The sequence below is a fragment of the Lithobates pipiens genome, unplaced genomic scaffold, assembly GCF_037356315.1.
Source record: "Lithobates pipiens isolate NorthernLeopardFrog02 unplaced genomic scaffold, aLitPip1_a1.2 Scaffold_13, whole genome shotgun sequence".
Lineage (NCBI taxonomy): Eukaryota > Metazoa > Chordata > Amphibia > Anura > Ranidae > Lithobates > Lithobates pipiens.
In genome coordinates this window covers 253312995-253325199 of record NW_027507718.1, presented here as the reverse complement: position 1 = coordinate 253325199, position 12205 = coordinate 253312995, and the positions used below count along the sequence as shown (strand labels likewise).

The window sequence follows — 12205 nt, the reverse complement described above, 5'->3', positions numbered from 1 at the left end:
TTAACTAATAAAAAAATGAAAAGTGGGGCGTGCAAAATTATTCGGCCCCCTTGCGTTAATACTTTGTAGAGCCACATTTTGCTGCGATTACAGCTGCAAGTCGCTTGGGGTATGTCTCTATCAGTTTTGCACATCGAGAGACTGAAATTCTTGCCCATTCTTCCTTGCAAAACAGCTCGAGCTCAGTGAGGTTGGATGGAGAGCGTTTGTGAACAGCAGTTTTCAGCTCTTTCCACAGATTCTCGATTGGATTCAGGTCTGGACTTTGACTTGGCCATTCTAACACCTGGATACGTTTATTTGTGAACCATTCCTTTGTAGATTTTGCTATATGTTTGGGATCATTGTCTTGTTGGAAGATACATCTCCATCCCAGTTTCAGGTCTTTTGCAGACCCCAACAGGTTTTCATCCAGAATGGTCCTGTATTTGGCTGCATCCAACTTTCCCTCAATTTTAACCATCTTCCCTGTCCCTGCTGAAGAAAAGCAGGCCCAAACCATGATGCTGCCACCACCATGTTTGACAGTGGGGATGGTGTGTTGAGGGTGATGAGCTGTGTTGCTTTTACGCCAAACATATCGTTTTGCATTGTGGGCAAAAAGTTTGATTTTGGTTTCATCTGGCCAGCGCACCTTCTTCCACATGTTTGGTGTGTCTCCCAGGTGGCTTGTGGCAAACTTTAGACAAGACTTTTTATGGATCTCTTTGAGAAATGGCTTTCTTCTTGCCACTCTTCCATAAAGGCCAGATTTGTGCAGTGTACGACTGATTGTTGTCCTATGGACAGACTCTCCCACCTCCGCTGTAGTTCTCTGCAGTTCATCCAGAGTGATCATGGGCCTCTTGGCTGCATCTCTGATCACTCTTATCCTTGTCTGAGCTGAAAGTTTAGAGGGACGGCCAGGTCTTGGTAGATTTGCAGTGGTCTGATACTCCTTCCATTTCAAAATGATCGCTTGCACAGTGCTCCTTTGGGATGTTTAAAGCTTGGGAAATCTTTTTGTATCCAAATCCGGCTTTAAACTTCTCCACAACAGTATTACGGACCTGCCTGGTGTGTTCCTTGGTCTTCTGCGCTTTCAACAGAACCCTGAGACTATCACAGAGCAGGTGCATTTATACAGAGACTTGATTACACACAGGTGGATTCTATTTATCACCATCAGTCATTTAGGACAACATTGGATCATTCAGAGATCCTCGCTGAACTTCTGGAGTGAGTTTGCTGCACTGAAAGTAAAGGGGCCGAATAATTTTACACGCACCACTTTTCAGTTTTTTATTTGCTAAAAAAGTTTAAATTATCCAATAAATTTCGTTCCACTTCACAATTTTGTCCCACTTGTTGGTGATTCTAAACAAAAAATTAAGATTTTATATCTTTATGTTTGAAGCCTGAAATGTGGCAAAAGGTTGAAAAGTTCAAGGGGGCCAAATACTTTTGCAAGGCACTGTAGCTCAACCTTCTTGTATAAATCTAATTACTTCAACTTACTGTATTCCACTAGAAAAATCTTTATTCGGAAAGAAACAATTGGCTATAAAATTGGTACCACATCAAACGCACACTCATGCTGATAAAAAAGCCACATGTCCACCTCATTTACATGCATCTGACCACAAATGGCAGATTGTATAAGCCTGCTACTTGGCTAATACTGATAAATGTGGGGGAAGGGGGTTATGCTGGGAAGATGGTCCTGCAAAAAGTAGAGCGGTATAGTTCCTTGGATGGACATCTGAATGCCAATGCAGCAAAGAGTGTATATTATTGATCAGTCTAAAAGGATCATATGATTCATGAGATGCAACTAACTGTGTTGCTGAGGTAAATCCAAATGACATACAGATGGTACAGTGGGCTAGAGGAGGCTCATTAATTAAGGTTCGATGGGTGCAGTATTCAAAAATATCTGCTACGCCTGAGCTAATCTCCATGTCTTGAAATCCTCCCTCGCACTGTGTAGTTGGCCACATTGGTAGGGCAAAACACGAGTCTATGACCATCAATCACAGTTCAATAAATTTAAAGATTGTATGCCATAGAAATCATATTATGAGCAAGTTGAAAGTCCCATATCCAAGAAAGGTATAAGTGATAAAGTATACTTATCAAATCCTGTATTGACAGATCTTATGGCCAGTGGAAAAGTCATCCGTTACAAGATATTGTCATCTTGTAGTGATTTTGAGGTCATAGTAAGGTGGATAGTGGCATAGGCCTGACCAGTTTTGCCAGTCTCAGCCAGCTGCTTCAGAGAAAGGGAATCTCAGGCTTTTATTCTCATGTCACTTACTTATAGCTCCCATCTCATTTATGTTTACCCTGAGCAGTTTTCAAAGGGACGTGTATGTATGTATGTGTATATATATGTATGTGTATATATATGCCCATTGTTAATGAATGCATATACTAGAAGAAACTCGCAGCTCCCAGTCCCAGTAAGTTTCTGTAATAAATAGCAAAGCATGCTGGTTATAAGGATTAAACTGGGATTAAAATAGGATGCCTAAAGTGTAGAGTGCAGTAACCCACAACTGCCAATCAGTAATAATCATTCATGTGATATACTCTAGTAAACTAAAATCTTATAGGCTGCTATGATGTATTGTACGTGTAATCATTGTATTTTCTTGCTTGTACAGCCTGATTTCTATAGTTATTGTGAAAAACAAATACCAGAAGTAATATGAAGTTTAAGTTTTTTTTTTCCCCTCTATATCGGCTTAATATACAGATATAAAATAATTCTGTGTACCTTTGGATAGTTTAGTCTAATAGGTTTTAAGCTTTGGATTTGCCAAACTTATTTTTGTCAGTTGGACTTAAAAAAAAAAATGGAAGCTACCATCAACCACGTGAAATCTAGTGGCACTTGGGAATGAAATGTTGATTGTTTTATCAAGTACATAGTGAATGCCGTGTCTGTGTTTTTATTTTTTTTTATTTTATGTGTGTACCATAACAGATCTGGTTATTCATTTACCAGATTTGGCCAGGTACAGCTGAAATCTGAAGGTTACAGGTAACAATAACAGAGCAGACCTTGAGGTAGAAGCAGTTCTACTTTGACCACATAAGACCCCAAAGCCCTTGTACACACAGTCGGAGAAACCGTCGGAATGTGTCCTATTGGACCGTGTTGTCGGATAATCCGACTGTGTGTGGAATGCATCGGACTGTTTCCGTCGGACCAAATTTTCAAACTTGCTGGAAATATTTTCTGACAAACTGGTCCGATAGGACATACTCCGATCCTGTGTAGAGAATTTCGATCGGACAAAGTGCCACGCATGCACAATCAAATTCCTACATCAAAGCTATTGGTTACTAGCCTGAACGTAGTCCCATCGTAACAAAATTACGTCATCACGTTCTGAAAAATCAGATTTTTCGACAACTTTGTTGGACCGTGTGTATGCAACAGTTTCGGACAAGACCTGACGGACAAAATCCGACGGATTTGGTTGTCGAAATGTCCGACCATGTGTACAAGGGCTAAGATTTGGTCACCATGTGACTGATTGTTGCAATCAAGCAAATTGATATCAAAACTTACAGGTGGCTGATGTGGTGACCATGCACACATTTTGTACACACACACACACACACACACACACACACACACTGTGCAACTGGCTTTCTGCATGGTACTTCATGTAGGCATTACCTCGACAACCATGAGGTTGTACTTTGACATAGTTTGAGCAATAAGGCTAACCACAAGGCAGATAAGTCACCTTTCTTGTGTTATCACATGCTCATCTTCCTTAAACTTTGACTTTTTCTTTTTCTACCAAGCAGAGGAAATGGAAGCTATATAATGTGACAAGTGTGGATGTTCATGTGGGTGGACAAATTAACTGCAAATAAAAAAAAATTCAGTTTCTTTCATTTCCCCATACATATGACTTGATATTCAGTTGAACACAATTTAACCGTATTGGTTAGATTAGGTGAGCTTTTACTACTCTGTAGTAGTAAACTGCACCTACTAATTGCACTAATCTACTAAGCGCTTTCTGTAGTTGCTAATCTGCAATTCTCTATAGTTAATTAAATGACAAGAACATGGAAGAGCAAGCTTGTAAAAAAAAAAATATGAAAGATCATAAAAAATCACTTCAAAGTAGTTGTAAATCCTTACATATAACCAGTGAAGAGACTGACATCAGGTAACAAAATCCTCGTACATAGTCTTCTCTTTACATCCATTTAAAGTCCAGAATGTATAAAGCTTGTCTGAGCTGTCAGAAAGCAGGGGGCATAGAGCTTAAGTTGCACTCTGCAGAGCTCCGTGAGGAGCGTTCACTTGAATGGGTCATGTTTTGCAGCGTTACTACCCACCAAACATGTAAACAAAACAAACCTCATCCTGCGCATGAGTGTGATAGTCTGGTAACAGTTCTTCAACAGTAACTGCTTCCCAACACGGGACAACTCCTTCAAGCCTTGCTGCACTCTGAGGACTGGGGCTGTCCTGAAACGAACTATAAAATACAAACAAAAGCGGGCGCACCAGCCTAGTGCACTATCCCATGTGATGTTTGTTATTAAGCCACATTAAAATGTACACACAAACCATGTGAATAAAACAGCACAGCAAGCTATACATCTGTAGCACCATTTATACATAAGACTCTGCGCACTCCATGGCTCAGGAAAACTTCACTGGAATCCTAGGTGGCTTAAGTGTTTTGAGGGCTATACTCGATTGCAAATGAATTTTTGCTATTTTCACCCTAACATTCCTGCCCGCCAATCAGAAGGCAGGGTGTCAGACCTGTCTCCTGATTGGCCAAAGCGCCAGGCATTTCCAGTTGGATGCCTGGCACTTAGGAAGAGGAGCAGAGGAGATGCGCGCTGGTCTGGAGGAAGGATACCTCCGCTGCTGCTGCTCTGGTAGAGACACAGGAGCACTTGGAGAGGATACCGAAAGCACGGCGTTTAGTGCCTGACCATCCGTTGGGGGGGGGGGGGGGGTCTGTCAGAGCCACAAGGTGGGGTGGTGCTGTCATCAGAACCCAGTGCTGTGAGGAGAGTGCTGTCATCAGATCCACAAACAGGGGGGGGGGGGTTATGTGCTGACAGAGCTGCGAGTGGGGGGGGTGGGGTTCTGTCTGAGCCGGGGGCACTGTGCTGATCTGTATACCCTGATCTGTGAGGCTGAGCTGTATACCCTGATCTGTGAGGCTGAGCTGTATACCCTGATCTGTGAGGCTGAGCTGTATACTCCTAACACTATGGGTGGAATACAGGGGATGGAGTGGGTGGATTCTATAAGTGATGGGGTTTATGAAACATGTGAGGGGTCAAAAAGGAAGGGCGGGGTCTGGCGAGCCCCCATCCTAAAACTTCACCAGCCGCCACTGCATTTTTGACATTGCTGTCAAGCATAGCATCCTGGCGAGCTTGCTTCTGCTTGCTGGGGAGGTACTCCTTCCCTTTCTATGGGTCCAACACCTTAAATCCCTTACATAGCAAAACACGACAGAAGACATTTCATGCACCCAGTACAAGAAACAGAAAAAAAATCTCAGTCTCTGTGTGTAAAGGGCATATAGTGGATTGCTTTATTTTACATTGTGTCCTGTGACAGTGTGTAGTAATGTGCATGAATCACTTTGGGGTGACTTTAGTAATAACCACTTCCTTCTCTCTAGCTTTTGTCCAGTAATTGCCATCTTGCTCTAATCCTAAAGAGAGCACACTGGGACAAAGGAAACTTAAACTGTGCTCTTCAGCTTATGTCAGGACTTCCTTTTATTCTCTCCATACAGTTGCTGTAAGGGTTAATCAAAATCTGCAAGGCAAGTGTTTCCACATCTGTGACCTCTTTCCTAGATTACAGTAATCCTTTTTCCCTTTCACAATCATGAATCAGTTTATTGTTATCACATATCACTGATGATCACATGAAGTTTGTGATTCAGAAGAATTAAAATTGTTCTCCGTTTTTTTACTTATACTTTTATATAAAAAAAAAGAAAAAAAAACAGCCTTCCTCCCCACAATTTATTATTTTTTTTCAATTTATCTAATTATTGCAAGGACCGTAAAGTTAAAGCTAATTCTTCTAATATGGGCACAAAGTACACTATTGCTATATTTCATTAAAGTATAACTAAAGGCAAAACTTTTTTAGTTTTTGATGGCGTGCAGAGGGATTAAAACACCTGTCCGTGTGTATTGCTGTCTGTGCCCCTGTTAGGGAGATTCAACCTCTATTTGTCCTGTTTACCATTATTGAAAGTAAAACTAAAGGAAAATCACAAATTTTTGTCCCCAGAAAAGTAATACCAAAAAGGGACACTAGTTCTGGTAATCTGGGGGTCACCAAAGAATTCCCTTAATTTGCAGGATCTCCTCTCACTTCCTGTTTGTGATGGGATGTGAAGGGAAATCTCTGCAAGGGGAACACGGATGGTGGGAAAAAAAATTGGCGGGTTAGAACTCTCTTTTGTTCTATCCAAAATAAAAATAAAAAGTTTTGCCCATAACTCTAGTAGTGGATGTAAACCTTGACATTTACCCCGTGAAGTGCACAACCTCAGATGACACAGAGATGAAACCAATCTCCCTACATAAGTTTTACATGTATATCTGCTGTCCTCAGCTTTTTATACTGTTTATAAAGTGCACGTCCTATTAGAAGTGTATCTTGCTGTTCCAGCAGGGGGAGTCTTGCAATACACTATAAGACAGCTGATTGGAGGAAAGGCACATACCCCCCCTCCCTCCACATAGGCAGAGACTTGCAGAGCTGTGCTGTGAATTGACCAGCTGTCTGCCAATCTATTTATAGCACCCGCCCTGACACAAATTTCAGGGTGATTTTATCACAAGTGTCAGAACTAAGGATGAGCTCAGGCGTGTTCGCATGGTCCACGTGCAGAGCCTGCCAGGAAGTCGGCGCAGCACTGCGCTAATCACAGGGAGTGAGACATTGCCCCAATGCACGGCTGCAGAGATCGAGCAATGCCTCACTGCTTGTGATTAGCGCAGCGCTGCACAGACTTCCTGGCGGGCTCTGCACGTGGACCATGCAAACACACCTGAGCTTATCCCTAGTCAGAACTTGTCAGAAGTTATCAGGCTGATTTTATCATAGGTGTATCTAAAATGATAGACAGAATAGCAACCAAAAATCCAGAAAAAAATACAATACAAATGTTATAAATTTAATTGCAGTTAAGGGAGTAAAATAAGTATTTGATCACCAAGCAAAACATGACTTAGTACATGGTGGAGAAACCCTTGTCAGCAAGCACAGAGGTAAGATGTTTGCACCCGTCTCGGAGGGGATTTTGGTCAACCCTTCTTTACAGATCCTCTCTAAATCCTTAAAAGAGAAATTAAGAATTTTTTATTTTGCCCCAATCATACTTGCCTAGGTGGATGCTGCATCTGTCCCCCATCACCTCTATATTGAGAACCGAGCGATCGAACACCGCTGATCACTCGGTTTTCATAGCTCCCTGACAGCTCTATGCTCTTCTTCCCCCTTGCTCACTAGAGTGCTGAGCTGTGGAGGGGGCGGAACGGGCATCTCAGCCTCTCAGCGATTTGCTGAGACAGGTGGCAGTCCAGACAACTGGCAGATCCAGACTCCATGGTCGGGATGACGTGGTGCCTGGACTGACATTGGTGATGTCAGCAGAGAGCAGACATCAGTCTGCTCTCTGCTGAAAATGGGTCACAGGAGTGCAAAACAAGTTGCACTCCTGTAATCCATAGGAGAGGTCCGGCCAAATGAGCTTTGGTTGGGCTTCTCCTTTTTAAGGTTACTTGGCAACTCCAAAGTTTTAGCTCTCTCAATAAATTTTCTATAGGATTAAGGTCTGGGGACTGGCTAGGCCCATTACAGCTTTCTGCAGGTCTACAATCTAGTCTCTGACGTATATTGGCAGCTCTTTGGTTAGGATTAAGGTCTGGGGACTGGCTAGGCCCATTACAGCTTTCTGCAGGTCTACAATCTTGTCTCTGACGTATTTTGGCAGCTCTTTGGTCTTGCCCATGATGGCGAGGTTTGAATGGAAGAAAGAAATTCTGTGGACAAGTGTATCGTTGAACTGCCGATCAATTTATACCATTGGTATCATGTGTTTTTGCTGGATTTTTGGTTGATATTCTGTGTCTCTCATTTAAAAATTATAGACCCTACATTTCTATGTATATACACAATTTATTTTTATAAGTGTACAGAAAGCTTATGCCGCGTACACACGATCAAACTATCCGGCAGACAAAGTGCCGGACTTTGCAGCAGAGGTCTGGCGGACTTTCTGAACAAGTGGACCTGCCCACGCACGACCGTACTTTTCCGGCGGACAATCCGCCGGACTTTTGAAATGAATGGACTTGCCCACACACAGAGTAAAGTCCGTTAGTTTTGAACATGACTCCAGGTAGATGGAACTAGCGAAGGAAGTCAATGTCGCCTCCCACATCGGCGAGATTGACACCTCGCGAGCCCCGTCACCTGGTATGGATTTAAAGGGGAACCCCCTACGCCAAAAAAAGTGGGGGTCCCCCCAAGGTCCATAGCAGACCCTTATCTGAGCACGCAGCCCGGCCGGTCAGGAAAGGGGGTGGGGACGAGCGAGCGTCCCCCCCCCCCCTCCTGAGCTGTACCAGGCCGCATGCCCCCAAAGCACCTTGTCCCCATGTTGATGAGGACAAGGGCCTCTTCCTGACAACCCTGGCTGTTGGTTGTCGGGGTCTGCGGGCGGGGGGCTTATCAGAATCTGGGAGCTCACTTTAATAATGGGGCCCCCAGATTCCGGCCCCCTACCCTATGTGAATGAGTATGGGGTACGTTGTACCCCTACCCATTCACCTAGGGAAAAAAAGTGTACATAAAAAAAAAAAACGCAACACAGGTTTTAAAATACTTTATTAGACAGCTCCGGGGGTATTCTCTTCTTCCGTCTTTGGGGGGGGGTCTTCTCGTCGGACTCCTCCGCTATCTTCTCCTCCGCTATCTTCTGCTAGCTCTTTTACTAGCGGAGGAGACCAGCTTTCTCCTTCGTCGCCGCCGCTGTCCAGGGGTCTTCTTCCGAATTCGGGGTCTTGTCCCACTCTTCGGTTCTTCTTGCTGGGCCTCCGCTTTCTTCTTCCAGCTCTTTTACATGGGCCCCCTGAACCCCAGCCAGGGCCCTTTCCTCCGAGTCCGGCGGTGGAACTCCAGGGCGTGGTCACAGGTATGACCTTTGTGAGCCCTGTAGTTCCACCACTGGCATCAGTAGTTTTTTTTTTTTTTATCATTTTATTTTTAGGTGCCCCATTGGGGGACTGACCCTAGGCAGGATGGGGTCCCCGTCCCCAGAAGAGATGAGGTCCTTTTCTCCAGGGCAGATGAAGTTACTGCCCCCAGGTGAGACGGGGTCCCTGTCCCCACGTGAGAAGGGGCCCCTATCCCCAGGGGGAGATGGAGGGGGTAAGTAATGGTGTGTGGGGGATGGAGTGTCCTCCGGGGAGCCGGCTCTCATAGGGCTGCACTGCATCTGTGTGCTTAAAGTTTGTTTACCCGGGAGAAGTATGCAGTGCAGTGTGGGCTGGCGGGGGGGGGGGGGGCGGGTCTCTGGCTTGAAGAACAGACATTGGACTGAGCGGCAATGCATGGAGCAGGAGAGGGGTACTCTGAGGAGCCAGCCGAGGACACAGGTCATGCGGGGAATGCACATCTAAAGAGCAGCCAGTGCGATAGTTGAGCTCTGCTAGTCACCCTCCACCCACCCATGTGCATGGTGCACTGGTACCCCTAGTTGCCTATGCTGCTGCCGGCCATATGTAGAGGGGGCTGCATGGGCCCCCTTCAGCACAGGGCCCAGTTGCGGTCGCGATTGCTGCACCCCCTATAGTTATGCCCCTGACTAGGTGTTTTTTCTTTGTCTGCCCCACATTGGGGGGTTCTGTCCTCCTATTGTTTTCCTATTATGAGAGAGAACAGGAAGTGAGAAGGAATCTGATCACAAGGGACACAGGGAACAAAATGATTTATATAAATGGCTTACTCTACAAAAAAGTGAGTAATTTGCCGGATACATTTTTTTTTTTCTACTGGTCAACGTGCAAAAGCATTTTTCTTCTTGCTGTTACTAGTTTTACCACTTGGTGTACTTTACACATTTACTGGTGGCATATCTGTGCTGGGAGACGTGACACTGAGTAATAAGACACCCATTGTCTATCCCGAGGACATGTGTGCTTGGTAAGGCTAAAGAAGCCCATAGATAAATTTTTCTTTCCTTTTACCATGGGTGAAAGGGAAATAAAATTGCTTGTTTATTTATTTATTTTCTCCCATCAAAACCGTCAGTGTTGATGGGGGAATACCGCCCATGGCGCTATTTCATTCTGCCAGCAGGTGGGCGCAGAGCCTTCCTGGCTGGCAGACCACAACGGTTACTGCTAGTGGCTATAGCCACCTGCAGTAATTACATGTAAAAAAGTCCAACAGGCTGGTTGTAGCCAACTTGAGTACAACCAGCCTGCCCATAGATACATCGGTCTCTGCTAAACCTGCCAAATTTCAATCCATGAATGTGGTACAATAGCCATGAACTATGCGCACAGCAAGCAACATTTTAAAGTGTATGTGAAACCTAACAATGGACTTCTTTTATCTAATCTATTTTGGTCATGTAAATATACCATTGAAAGTATTTTGCTTTATCTGTTCAAAAAGTGCAAAAAATGGCTGTTGGTTCTGTTAAGAATCTTATGAACTGATTAACTTTTTGTGCTCTGCCTGGGCACATGGAGAGGTTTTAGAGATGGAGAGGTCTGTGTTCCTTGTAATGCATCAGCAATGGAGTAGGAGCAGCTGACATGTGCTTTGAAATATGGAGCTAAAATATGCTTTTTTTCGTGTCCCAAGAGGGATTTTGCATTACAAGACCCTGCCACAGGTTGGCACGCAGTCAAAGCACTTCAATGGGAGCTTTTGGCAAGCTTTCCCAGCTGCCAAACATGACACGCTGAGTTAATTTGTTGCACAGTGAAGCATCATGGCTGCGGCAATGTGAACAGACCTCAGTGGTCGCCAAGTTATTTTGTAGGTGGGCAATGGAATGACGATAAAAATGTTGATCAACTGACTTTTTACTGCTGCTTTGTGTGTGTGGAAACCGTTATTTGTTCTGTGTGCAGCATGTTTAAGGGGAAATGTTCATGTATTGCAGAGATGGGTTTTAAACATCGCACCTAATGATGTTGTCCCCCCCCCCCCCCCCCTTCCTTTCAGCTTACTGGAATATTACTGAGAGCTGCCAAGAGAATGCAAGTCAACATCTACATAAGACAAAATCCTAAATTTAGGTAAGTTTGTGAAGATGGTGACATGGACACAGTCACAAAAATTTTACAAGAGTGCCAAAGCAGGTTAGTGGCCCCAAATGCAGATACCGCCACCATTCATAAAATGCCTTGTCATTTTCTCAATGAAGACTCTCTAACTGGATAAGGCGGTGATCGTGACATTTCCGCTCTACCTCATCCAATGAAAGAACACTTTGTGAATGGCGGCAGTGCCGAGAGAACTTACCCCCTCCTGTGGTTATTGGTACTGGACTTGGAAAGCTGCTGCAATCACAGTAGTATGGGCAACTACTACAGTGACTTGCAGTTGACACCGGGTTCGGCCCAGTATGAGATTCATACTTACATTGCCAAGCTGGACCAATGTAACTATGCAAAATAACTCATACCGAAACTCCAGCTTTAAATTATAACTTAAAGCGGACCTTCGGTCATATTTTCAACTTTCCATCTATTAAATCTTCTGCCCTTGTTGTTTTAGATACCTATAGAACTGTTTACTCAATAGATTATATTGTTTTCATAGGATAATATATGTTTTTATCATACATCTGACCAATGGTTGTTACCTTTTATTTTGTTTCCAAAATTTACTATCCTCAAATGTTTCCAAATGTTGGGTTATTCCACAGGGCAATATAAAGGGGTTCAGTGGAACCCCCGTTCAGTAATACTCCCACTTAGCAGATCCCCCACTCGGTGGCAGCCCCAGCTCTGCTGATGCCCCACTCGGTGGCAGCCCCAGCTCTGCTGATGCCCCACTCGGTGGCAGCCCCAGCTCTGCTGATGCCCCACTCGGTGGCAGCCCCAGCTCTGCTGATGCCCCACTCGGTGGCAGCCCCAGCTCTGCTGATGCCCCACTCTGTGGCAGCCCCAGCTC

At 44.4% G+C, this 12205-nt stretch overlaps 1 protein-coding gene across 1 annotated transcript in view; it reads left to right on the top strand.

The window, feature by feature from the left end:
- SCARB2 (scavenger receptor class B member 2) overlaps positions 1 to 12205 on the top strand; it is an 86141-nt gene that overhangs the window by 60140 nt on the left and 13796 nt on the right. Inside the window, exon 9 of the mRNA XM_077476549.1 lies at positions 11252 to 11325. Within this exon, the coding sequence (XP_077332675.1) occupies positions 11252 to 11325 (74 nt within the window). The remainder of the gene's footprint in view (positions 1 to 11251; positions 11326 to 12205) is intronic.